Source organism: Ipomoea nil, unplaced genomic scaffold (genome assembly GCF_001879475.1).
Source record: "Ipomoea nil cultivar Tokyo-kokei standard unplaced genomic scaffold, Asagao_1.1 scaffold0436, whole genome shotgun sequence".
NCBI lineage: Eukaryota > Viridiplantae > Streptophyta > Magnoliopsida > Solanales > Convolvulaceae > Ipomoea > Ipomoea nil.
The window spans coordinates 683,568-697,325 of NW_017616864.1; the positions used below are offsets into that span (position 1 = coordinate 683,568).

General features: G+C 37.6%; 1 protein-coding gene across 2 annotated transcripts in view; it reads left to right on the forward strand.

Moving 5' to 3' along the window:
- Window positions 1-1,009: 1,009 nt before the first annotated feature.
- LOC109172857 (girdin-like) overlaps window positions 1,010-13,758 on the forward strand; it is a 104,165-nt gene continuing 91,416 nt past the window's right edge. The window contains exon 1 of one of the 2 annotated variants that reach the window (XM_019322100.1): window positions 1,010-1,619. In XM_019322100.1, coding sequence (XP_019177645.1) covers window positions 1,044-1,619 — 576 coding nt within the window. In that variant the 5' untranslated portion in view covers window positions 1,010-1,043. Of the gene's footprint in view, window positions 1,620-1,803; window positions 1,935-13,758 lie in introns of those variants that run through there. The other variant, XR_002052798.1, reaches the window with a different exon arrangement.

The following is a 13,758-nucleotide window of genomic DNA, read 5'->3' on the forward strand; positions in this document are numbered from 1 at the left end:
GGGCGACCCATGTTAACAAGGAAGATGAGGAGAGACAAAGACAAAGATGCCATTTATAGGTCCAAGGAGCAAGTGGGGAGTTAAAGCAGATCAGGACGGTAGAATCAGAAAGATCACAGAGGATCCGGCCACAATCCGACCATTGAAGAGAAAAGATTGAGGAGCGATTCAAGCAATCTGCATTAAAAGGGCGGATACTTTCCGGTATTCGAGTTGAATAAAGGGCTCAATATTGGAAAGTGAGGGACAAGTTGATGGGGTGTGAACCCCGTGGGCTCGGGGCCCAAGAGGAGAAGGGGTCAAGTCCAGAAGAAGAGAAGCCCAAGAGGGATATGGGCTAAACCAAGGGGTCGGCTCGAACACGAGGTCGGCGCGAGTGAGGGGTCGGCACGAGTAGGCAGTCAGCTTGGAGATAGCTGTTATGCATTTAAGAGGCTCAGTCAACAAGCCGTTGGGAAGCCAGTAACGGCAGGCCAACGACTCCTGGAGTTAATAGAGTTAATAAGCCAATTTGTGGCCTTAAATGTATATTTTTGAATGATCCAAAAGCTAGTCGTTGGTTAAGTTGTCAAACAAGTCATTGGCCAATCACTCAAGCAAGTTATGGGAATTGCACACTAGATAATATCCATTCTGTGCTCTGCTTTGGAAAAGATGTATACCATTCAAATTGCAGGTTGGTATACCCATGTTTGGAATTTCTAAGAGTATTGGATTTATCATTAGTGAAATGCTCACAAGGCATGCCTAGTGATTATAACAGATTTGATTCATTTGAAATACTTGGCTTTAAGTACTATTGGTTCTCTATACAAGCTTCGATTTTTTAAGCTTAAAAATTTGCTTACTCTCATAGTTACTTCATGGATGGAAAAATGTCCTTTGCAACTACGATGCAATATTTTGGATTTCCCACAATTGAGGCATTTGCATGTTGATAATAGATGTTCACAATATCTCCCTTGCTTAGTCAAAAAAAAAAAAAACTGCAAACTCTTTTTTTGTTGAAAGTTGCTAACTCTGACAGAAAACCAAACTTCAGAATGGTTCCAAACCTAAAGGAACTTGGTATTTACATTGAAGGCCAATTGGCGCCTAGCTTTCTAGGGAGCCTTGTGTATTTACATCTACTTGAGAAGTTGAAATTTGAAGTAGGAAGAGTCGAGCGCTTTTATCTTCCAATTGGCTTTCCACCAAACCTTAAGAAGTTGACACTTCGTTACACTTATCTTCCATGGAAGGAGATGGACACAATTGGCAAGTTACCACACCTTGAGGTGCTTAAACTAAAAGATTTCTCTTTCTGTGGCTCAAAGTGGAAACCATCGAAGCAAGGCTTTCGGGAATTAAAGGCACTTCTTATCTCACGATCAAATCTCAAACATTGGGATGCAAGTTCTAATCATTTCCCAATTTTGGAGCGCCTAGTCTTAAGATATTGTTGGGAATTGAAACAAATTCCAATTAATTTTGCAAATATTGAAACACTGAAGTTAATTGTGTTAGAATGTTGTCATTCTTCTCTTGTGGCCTCTGCAAATCAAATTTCTTCTGCAAACAAGTTATTGTTTGAGGGAATGACAGATTGTCCACTTCGTGTTCGTAAAGTTGGAACTAAGGTTTCTCTCTATTTCTTGTTCATTATTTAAACTATTAGTTTTCCGCCTTCTAATTCCATGTGTTAATTTAATTATTTATTTTTGTACTCATTTTAAATTACTTTTCAAGGTTTGAAATGCCAAATAATGAAAGCTTTGAAGAAGAAAGTGTGGGAAGCTCTAACGAATTGAGTGTGTAGAAATATCTAAAGGAGAAGGTTTCAAAATCTCTGAATGCATTCAAAGAATTGAAGAGGAAAGTTTTGTAAGCTCTAAGAAGAAAGGGATTGAGGAATTTGTTAATTTTGGGCTTAATATGAACTTATGAAAGCCTAGGTATGTATATACCGCAAATTATCCCCTGGACCTGCATTGTGGACACGAGTCCAAAACGACGTCGTTTTCAGGGAAAACGCTTCATTCCAGTTTTAAAAAAAAATTGATTTTGTCTCGCCGTTAACGTCGTGCCATTATGAATGTACAGTTATGGGATTATGAATGTACAGTCATCGAATTATGAATGTACAGTTATGGAATTATGAATGTAAGTTATAAAATTATGAACACAGAGCTCTGACATTATAAACTTACAATTATGAACATAGAGCTCTAAAATTGTGAACATGGATCTTCGAAAATTATGATTTTACAGTTATTGAATTATGAATGTACAGTTACGGAATTATGAATGTACATTTACGGAATTATGAATGTACAGTTATGCAATTATGAATGTACAGTTATGGAATTATGAAGACAGAGCTCTGACATTATGAACTTACAATATGAACATATAGTGATAAAATTATGAACATAGAGCTCTAAAATTGTGAACATAGAGCTTCGAAAATTATGAAGTTACAGTTATGGAATTATGAATGTACAGTTATGCAATTATGAACACAGAGCTCTAACATTATGAACTTACAATTATGAACATATAGCGATAAAATTATGAACATATACTCTTATAACAAAGTGGTCTGAAATTTAAATAAATAAATAAATAAATAAAAATAAAAATAAAAGTGAAAGAGAACGGTGTCACTAACAGCACCGTTACCATGTCCAGCATGCATGCTGGACACGGGTCCATAGCATAACGATTGTGTATATACCCCTATGAAACTTATACTTAACTCCATATTAACTTTTGCAATTGCAAATGACTTTCTAGTTTTTTTTTAAGGAGTTCTTTCCAACTTTAATTCATGAACTATTTTATTTTTACTTCTCATCATCAACCTCAAAATCAATCAAAAATTTGGTACCTGAGTATTTAAAACTTGCCACTTTATAGTCCTATAGTCAGGTACTAAATCTTACACTAAATTTTGTTCTTCTTGGGCTAAACTGGCAAGTTTTCAAAGTCGTTAGGTATTAAATGTAGTTAATTTTGGAAGTTAATAACCACAAAAGTGGAAAATCCAATAGTCGTCGACTAAAACAGGAATTCAATAGTTGATAAATGCACCATTTATTGTAATTTTGTTCAACGAGGTTATTCTTATCCGTTGCAATTGAATTTGAACTTCACTTTATCTTTAAGCTTGCAGGTTCCTGGCTGAAGTTTATAAGGTCTTCATTGCTGAATAAGTTCTCTGTTGCTTTTATGAGTTTATGCACTGGCTAATGTTGATAAATATTGCCACTTGTCCTGTCCAATCTATTTTGGTGGCCGGTGATCTGTCTCTTTTGTTGGGAATTTGCCTAATCACTTTCGGGAGAAAACAAACAGAATGGATTTCTTGCCGTAATTCTTCAAGTGTTGCTCAGAGGTGCATCAATATAAGATGTTGTAAGTTTGGTTTCCATTTGATCTGAACAATTTTTGGATTCCATTTGATCTATTCAGCTGTGTGTGTTTTGATGTTCTTCTTCTCCAATAATACCATGGCTAAGTTGTAATAATCCACTGTTCAATTCACTATTCTTTTACAACATAGTAGAATGCCTTTTGGTGCCAATGAAACCTGCATTCATGAAGGCTTAAAAGGAGACACTACAAATTGCTTGAGTGCTTCATTCTATAAACTTCTCTCATTCCAAAATCTACAGATAAGTTTTTCTCAAGTTATGGAAATGCATAGAACTATGCACATATGCATTATATATCTACCCTTTGATTGCTACTAATAACTTGAATGTTTTTAAAAATTTTGTTGTCCCAAGGACTATTTTACTGTTCAAGGCGGTTGTTACAACTAATTGAAAGTGCAATAAAGTATATAAAAGAAGGTAAATTCTCATATGACACCGTTCATGGATAATGTTGTGTTTTTTAATAAGTATTATAACTTTTATCATAAGTAATTCTTCAACTCTTAATATTACGTTTTGATTTAAAAGTATTAAATATTTTACGCTAAAGTGTCACCCCGCACCATGAACCATTCCTTATTATTCATGCCGCATCATGATCTTTAATAAGTGATATTTAGAGTCATCAACCATAATTTTTTTTTTTCGTCTAGAACTTTTTACAGTTTCCCACAGGTTACCGGTTATAATATTGCTGACAATGCCTGACATGGAATTTTTTATTAGTTTTTTATTGGTATTTTTCTTCTTTCGCCTTCGTATTATTTTATTTCATATTTTTCCTTTTTTCCTAAACGTATAGGCATGCTCTGCGTTTTTCGCTTCTCGTTTCTCCGATCAAGCATGCTCTGTATAGGCCTTCTCTGCGGAGTTTGGTATCGGAGAAACAAGAAGCGATAAACGCAGAGCAGGCCTATACGTTTACGAAAAAAGAAAAAATACGAAAAAATAATAATAATACGAAGGCGAAAAAAGAAAAATAAAAAAAAAAAAAAAAAAAAAAAAACCTAATAAAAATTTTCATGTCAGCAATATTATTACCGGGTAACTTGTAGGAAACCTGTAAAAATTTCTAGACGGAAAAAAATTATGGTTTATGTCTCAAAATATCACTTATTAAAGATTATGGTGCGACATGAATAATCAGGAATGGTTCATGGTGCGAGATGACACTTTAGCCTTTTTTTTTTTAATCAAAAGTATCACATTTTTCTTCATAAGTATTATACTTCATCTTATAAGTAACAATTAAACAATTTATCCATAATTAGCTTACATTTTTTTCTCATGAGTAACTATTCAATCTTAAATACTTGTGGCTGCCGAGGAGGGCGCACGTTTGGAGTCAACCGAGCCGATGCGGAAATGTTATGTCGATGCCGGGTTTATGCCTGCTACAGGAAAAGCTACGGTTGGCGCGATTTTGTTGAACGAGGAAGGGGAATATGTATCGGCATTCAGTGCACCCTTATCATATTGTCTCTCCCCGCTTATGGCTGAGGCAATAGCATGTAAGGAAGCCTTGTCTTGGTTATGGAATCGTGGGGAAGGCTCTGTACGCTTACTCATAGATTGTTTGACCCTACAACAATATTTGACAAATCAAGTTGTCACAGTTCGGACTTACGTTGGCTATGCTATTAGTGCTTGTAGAGCACGCATTATCTCTTTTGATTACTGCTCAGTTAATTTTATTCCTAGATCAGAGAACTATTTAGCTCATAGTTTAGCGGCTTCTGCATTTAATTATTCTACGATTATGTATTCGGACAATGTCCCCCCAGACTCTATTTCTGAGTACTTTTAATATATGCCATATTGGCCCCCTTTCAAAAAATTCAATCTTAAATATTACATTTTGATTTAAAAGTAATACACTTTCCTTTATAAGGAGTGAATTTCATTTTTGGTCCTACTGTTATAGGGGTTTTTCCAATTTAGGTCCACCATAATTATTTTTGTCACATTGCGTCAACTATTCTTAAAAAGAGTTAATAACTGAAATAGTCCCTTGACTATGCTGTAATTACCAATTTAGTCCTCGACTACTATTCTTACCCGATTAAGTCCTCAACTATGCACTTTTTACCCAATTTAATCCTTCGTTAATTAATATTTGTTGACTGTTAAAATTGAGTGCAAAACTGTAACTCTATAAGCTCTCTTCCACATTCCCCATAGAGCAGCCCAAACCTCCGCGAATGAATTCAGAATCTCATTACATGACTGTTGAGAAGGATGAGCATAAAGAAGAAAAAATTGCGCTGGAAGCCCAGATTGAGAACCTGCAGACTGAAATAAACGAAACAATTCGTTCCCAAACTTCCAACATTGATAACATTACTTCTCCGCCACAGCTGACAGAGGACCATCTTAGAACAAGTATACATGATTATGCATCATCCTCAGCTGCAGCTACCGGACCCGTTTTGGTTGTGCCTTTACACAATGACCTTCAAATGTACAGCACGGCTGACAATGCAGAGGCTTTGCAGAACCTCCCACCTAGTGTGAGTAGACCTCGCCCACGATACCCATCACCCTCCGATTCATTGCCATCTCTTGTGCTCAATGTGGCATCAAGCACAACAGAGGATAGAACCACATTGTTGCATGAGCTATTAGCATCATCACAGTGACCCTGCAACTCCATGTGTAGTTGATTGTTCGGTCTCAAGAATCTCTAATTGCTCAACTGATTAGTGTAAATGTGGTTATCGTTCTTGATTTCTTTCGGTTTTAATTGGGTTGCTTTCTTTAAAAAATTAAAAAAAAAAAAGAAAAAGAAAGAAAGAAGGTGGAGCGTTCACCGGACGGGCATATCACGGAGATCGTGTATAAGGGCATGCATAATTACCCGAAAGCTCAGGCGACGAGTCTCCGGTGACCGTTGTCGTCGTTAGAAGTGGAAAGCTGTTCGTCCGAGACGATGGGCCAAGGGGGCGGATCTTCTTATTTCAGAGCTCAGGCTCCGATTTGGGCGAACATTCAGAACTATGGCAGCATGCCGGAAAGAACAACGTTGGCGTCGAGCAGTGATCTGACGGCGGAGATTTGCGATCTGCTGTCTTCGTTGACGACGATATCGGCAGCGGCGACCATGAGTGGGTTTGAATCGGAAGCAACCCCTGAACCTTCATCTACACTTGCTAGTCAAGATTTTGATGATAATGAAGATTACAATTTTGTCCTCAACTTTGACAGTCAACAAACATACAACTTAACAGAGGACCAAGTTGGGTAAAGATTGTATATTTGAGGACTTAATTGAGTAAAAATAATAGTTGAGGACTAAATTGGTCATTACGTCATAGTCGAGGGACCATATTGGTTATTAACTCTATTAAAAAGGTTCCAATTTTAGTCCACTTTAAGATTTTTCGTGCACTAAACTGGAACACTTAATAATAGTGGACGCAATGTGGCAAAAATAATTATGGTGAACTAAAATTGGAATGACCCCTATAACAATAGAACCAAAAATTGTAACACCCCCCAAACAAGGCCCAGATAAAAGCCCTAACACATGCAGATTAAACAACAAAACTAGCACAGCGGAAGATAAAAAGGAAAACTGGATAAAAGAAATCCAACGGGGTGTCACGCCACGTCTACCAAACACGGTAAACGCTACGGCAAACAATCTGCAAGTGTTTATATCTATCCCAAAAAGACATCAAACTAACTACATTGGCGCACAGGCCACAAAAGCAAGGATAAAGGTGCTAAGCTACCAGGCTCTAGACATCGCTCTCGTCTAAACATCACCTGAAAGATACAAAGATAAACATTGGGACGACGCCCGGTCAGCGAATAATGCTGGTAACCCACCAATACCGTTAAGTATCATATATAGATAGATATAAGTCATAAAACCATTTTCGAAACGGAATACATAAGTATATAAGTCAAAAGCCAAGATCAATAGACAGCACAAGACTCGCCACTCACAAGGATAACACCGGGAACACATCCCATACCACAAAGGTTAACCACGACACAAAGGATAAAGATTCACCCAACGGCAACACATGCCAAACAACACAAGCCTCCGTGACTACACACGTCACCAGAGAAGATCACACAACGCCGGCTTTACAAGCCCTCGCAACATCACCCATCACGAGTTGGTATGCCTTCCTTATGCCCTGTTCCAACCTTATGGCTACCCCCAACCTTGTATCTTCTTTCCAACCATTACCTCCAGGACCCCTGTACTTCTTAGTCCAACCTTATTCCCTCGGGACCGTCCCCCACCAACGAACACCACCAATCACGGCAACACATGCCCGGATAACACATGTTATCCCCCATAAACATGGACCCATTACTCAGGCCACAACTCCATAATCACGTCACGGCCACCACAAGGACCGCTGCAATACCTTGGTGACTAGTGTCTCATACCACTAATCGTGCAATCCAGGTAAATCCACACATGCACCACAACTCACACGAGAGTCAAACAACGGATCACAACGAAGGTATGAAACGTACTCAATCAAAGAACGGGTCACAGCCCAATGCCAACAATGATGAATAACGCAAGTTATCATCAACGAAACGGAAGGTACAAACAACACACACGCTAGCATTAAGACAACAAACTAGCATGCTTAACAACGGGGAAACTCAAGATAGTTCCGAGGAACACACAAGACACATCTTGGTCCAACGAAACACAATGTTGAACACTTAGCACGATTCAAGACATCAAAGTCCTACATGGATACCTACCATATAGTTCTAGACCTACGAAACATCAAGGAGATGCTCAAATAGTTCCACAAATGAACAACGGGAAGTCAAAAGACCAAACACCAAGACAACCAAATCACGGGGAACAAATCCCGAACGAACACCATCGTGTTCCCCGCGGGTGGACCCACGGGTAAGCCCCTACCCGTGGTTCTGCCCGCGGGTACACTACCCACAAGCCTTTGTACCGGTGGGTGGGCGGCGGGTAGGGCTCTCCCCGCTGTTTCGCCTGCGGGTACATACTCCTGGGCAAAATAATCCCTTCGGGGATTCTCTTCTCCAAACACAAATTCAAGTCTAAAACATGCCAAATCTCACCCAACACAACAAAATAACTTGAACCATGGAAAATGCCAAGCAATGGCACAAAGGAAGCCTAAACACAAGCTCTAGATATGCAATATCACAAGATAGATGCATAAACCCTCACATTTCATAGCAAAGCACAAGTAGAATCCAAGAAATCACATATAGGTAAGGAAAATAGGTTTTGTAGAGCATGGGTTACCTCTTGAAGACCAAAAGACTTCACTTTACACCACAACAAGCTCTCCACTAGGCTCACTTTCCAAACCCACTTCAAGATTAAACCAAAAGATCATAAAGATCCTACCTTTAAGAAAAAGACAACTAAGATGGAACCAAAAACATAAGATGAACTTAGATCTTACCCTCCTAGATGCCCAAATAGGTGAAAGGTTGAATCTTGGAAGCAAAACTTGGAATCTTGACAAGGGTCTTAACTTGGCTTGGAGAATAAGCTACACTTCTTTTCTAGAGAGAAGGTAGAGATATTTTTCTAGGAATTGTAAGGAATGAAATGAAGAAGTCTTCTAGGTTAGGTTACAATACTAACTCTTGGTGAAAAGACAAGAATACCCTTACTAACCCTTAGAAAGTGTAAGGAACAATGGAACTCCCCTCAAAGCACAAGGTACAACACAACTTAATGGTTGACTAGTCAAATTCTAGTCCTTGAGTATTAAAAATCAGGACTTTAGGAATCAATTCCTCAAAATATATAGAATTAATTACTCAATTAATTCATGGATTGAAATGTGGATTTTTGGGGTGTCACAAAAATGAAATTCACTCCCTTTACAAGTAACAAACAATTTATTTCTGATTAGTTTTCCAGTTTAAGGTTATGTTTGGCAAACCTAGCTGAAAAGGTAGTTGAAAGATGAAAATCTATAAGTTAGGAGTTGAAAATTGAAGAGTTGTTAACTAGCTGATTATGCTTAAAAGTATTTGATAAAATTAATTTTTTGATAAGCTGATAAATGTAAGAAAACTAAAAAGGACATTTTTATAAAATTTAAATGATGTATTTATTACATTGTTTTTATATTATTAAATATATGAGATATATTTAATTTATACAAAAAACTTTTGTTTTTATAATATGCATGAGATATATATATTAAATTAAAAAAAAAATTAATTGGTAAGGCCAAAGGATGCCATTTAATTATGAACGGACGATTGAAGTTGGAACTTTAAAAGAGTTGTTGGGCGGTCAAAAGTTGGGGAGGATGATTGAAAAGTGCCAAATATTCTATGTTTTATAGGGTAATTAGGAGGCATTTTGAACTATAAGTGGAGTCCTTTGAGCCTATTTTGTGCTTAAATTGATAGAAATTAGGATTTGTGAATGCCTTTTGAGAAAAGAGCAAAACATTGTCAATTGCAGGGCATTCCGGCAATAGTTCGGTAGATTGATCATATCTTGAGCTAGGAGTGTCCAAATGAGGTGATACAAGTGGCTATGGTTCGGCAACATCAAGGGATACAACGTTTCTGAAGATAAGAAGGACAAATTCCCACGTACGCGCTCCCACGCGCTTTGTGAAGTGCGTTTTCGGGAAACAAAAAGTTCCATGCATTCCACAACGCGCGATGTGCAGTTCAGTGCGAAAATTTCAGGCTTTAGTCTATTTAAAAGGCTTGTGGCAGGATCACTTGGGGGGAGAACACTTTCCATCTTTAGAAATGAGATTTTAGCACTCTTAGTTAGGGTTCTTAGGATAGATTTACATTCTCTTCATCATCTATCATTTCAATTTGTAATTTCTCCCAATTAGAAGTAGATTAGATTTCTCTTTCTAGAAACTAGATCATCTCTAGCCTATTCGATTGTTGAAGAACTCTTGGAGAAGAAGATTGACAACCTTCAATTCAAGAGACAATTGTAAGCTCTTCTTAAGGTCTCAAACCACACTTAACTTCTTAAGGTCCAAATCCTAACATCCTAGGCTCAAACCTAGGCTCTGATACCAACTGTAAAACCCCCGATTTTTCAACATTTTTAAAACATAATTTCAAAGGTAAGCATCTAATCATCAAGATAAACAACAGCGGAAGCTTAATTAAAAAACCGGGGAGATGTTATGTCACACCTATCTCAAACATAGGTGCATATGCGGAAAACTATCAAGTCATCAAACAGTAAACGTCTAGGCACACATGCCACTAGTCTAGGCACACAGGCCGCTAATCTAGGCACACAGGCCAACAAAAGGTAACGTCTAAACATGGTAGCTACTCTATCTAGCGTCCACATCTAGCGCGCTCGGCATCTACTCAAAACCTGTAAAACATGGGGATAACACCCGGTCAGCGAATATTGCTGGTAACCCATCAATACGCGTTAAATAACATATATAGATAGATATAATCAAAACGATTTGGAACGGGAATACAATATATATCATTTTAAAACCGAAGAGAGAAGTCAACACCAAAGACTCATCAATCACTCTCAAAAGAAACGAGGATCATCATCCTCACAACAACAACAAGACCACAAACATGAAAGACAACACAACTCAGGATGCATCCTACTGATCACAAAGTAGAATACATCAAGACATGCTCATAAGCAAGGAATTCACAGTCACACTGTGACAACTACATGTCACAAGTTTCATAGTTCCAACCTTATGCCCTGTTCCAACCTTATGGCTACCCCCGACCTTATTTCGGTTCCAACCATTACCTCCTAGTGCCACCCTGTACTTCTGAGTCAAACCTTTTGCCTCCGGGAATCTTCGTTCCCCCACCTACACCACCCACATTACCATCGAACTCTCAGTACACGAGGGACCATTAATTTCATAATCACACAACCGCCAACTCGTGAGCAAAGCTCAAGTAACAAACCACCAATCTCAATCATAGTCACACAAGGTCATCATCATTACCAAGAAGACTAAGGCTCAACAATAACCTCAATCAAGTATCAACAAAGGGTACAACGATTTGCATACGTTCACATCATAGGAATCAATCAAGAGATCACAATAAAGACATGAAACCATACTCAACAACAAAGGATTACAATCCAACACCAAATGATTGTCAACACAAGTTTCCAATCGCACTAAGAAGGAACAAACCACACATACTAGCATTTCAACATCAGACTAGCATGCTTATCAAATGGGTAAACCAAAATTAGTTCCAAAGAACATTCAAGACTCACGCTAGCCCAACGAATCACAAAGTTGGACCCTTAGCACGATTCAAGACACCAAATCCTATCATGGATTCCTAACACACCGTTCTAGACATACAAAACATCAAGAAGACTCACAAATAGCCTAATAAATCAACATCGGCAGGTCAAAACATCAATACCGAGAAGAAAGAATCACGGGGAACAAATCTTGGGCCAACACCAATAACGTACCCCGCGGGTACTGTTGGTCCCGATAGGGTGGTAAAAGTCTAGAGGGGGAGGGGGGTAAATAGACTTTTAAACTTTTTCACAATAAATAACTCTTTGGTAATTTCAATTCTAAATAACAAGTAGATAGAGTAGTATTGAAATTGAACTGCACAGCGGAATAAATGAGTAGTAAGAGTTATGCCCAATTAATGACTTGAATCACATGCACATGTTAGATAAATTCAGGAGATGTGTAAAGATGACATGAATATCTTGAATATTTAAAGGAGATGGTTCACTCAATATGTAACAATAATATTCAAGATTATGGACAAATTTCGTGTCTCGTCAACCGTGCGATAAACGTAACATGCAATACGTCAAACTTGCTTAGAATAATTCAAATGTTAAGCCTGAAAAGTTTGAGTTACATGCATACGTGAGAACACACTAAACCCGAAAGATTAAGATTAACTGTGAATAGTAAACGGGTTAGTCGGATAAGATAGATAGATAGAGCAAATTATGTAAGTGCGGTATGTAAATGAGAGAGGCAATTTATAGTGGTTCGGAAGTGGCGTAATCTTCCTAGTCCACTTTACTCCATTCACTTCTAGGAGTAATTCACTATTTTCCACACACAGTTACAATAGTGAATAAGCGCTACACAAGCACTTCTTCCGGATGTCTTGCACACAGCTACACCCAACTCCGAGTGTGTCGCACACAGCTACACTCAACTACGAGTATTTCGCACACAGCTATACTCAACGCCAACTAAGTGTTTTGCACACAGCTACACTTAGCAACTACGAGTGTTTTGCACACAGCTACACTCACTAGAGTATTTTTGCACACAGCTATACTCTTTCTACAATTACAAATAGAAAGGTAATTGTATTTCTCTCTCCAACTATTTTTGAGACTATTCAGACTAAGTCTCTAATGAATATTTGAGCACTTGTATTTCTAATATCCGCACTTGTTTTCACATCCCCTTATCTATCTTGTCTCTTTTCTATCTTCAAGTCTTTATGGCTTTTTATAGATAATCAAATATATCCGTTGGAGTGGGATAATTTGATATTTGAATTTTGAATCTTCATAGCCTAATATTATTGATAATAGTAGGTCTTCAATTTGATTTGATTGTCAACTTGCCTAACAAGATAATATTTTATCCCAACTTTGATTGTCAAGTTGTTCTTAAAATATTATTTCTTTTGTCATCTTTTGAATTTCCAACGAATCTTTGAAATAAATCCTTCTGATAGAATTTATTTTTAGGATAAGGTATTTTATCCATACCTTTCCAACGAATCTTTGAAATAAATCCTTCTAATAGAATTTATTTTTAGGATAAGGTATTTTATCCATACCTTCATAAATTTTCTACCGTTCTGATCATATCTTCAGGCAATTTTGGATTCTTGTGGCATGTGAGCTGATTCAAAATAAATCCCTTCGAATTTATCCATTTTCTGAACATCTTGCTTCTTTGCCACATTGTGCTCCTTTGACTTGGGCACTTCTTGCTTGTTTGACTTGAACATTGTGTTTTTCTGATTTGGTCACATTGTGCTCCTTTGGACACATCGTGCTTGTTCACATTGTGCTTCTTTTGAACATTGTGCTTGTACGCATCGTGCTCATTTAAGAACATTGTGCTTGTCCGAATTCTTGACTTGTAAAAAATAAGTCTTTGAGGGGGAATCAATCTCGGGTATGATCATTTTAAATAAAGACTTCTACCATTTCACCATTAGGCTCATCCAGTCATATGTTGCAACGCCATTCCTTTATGATTCTTTCTCGGATGAATACTCGTAGGACTAAAATTAATTTCCCAAACTAATTTTGTTCTTCCTACGGTAGATTTCCTTTGATTCGATATTCTGATTTATGATGCTT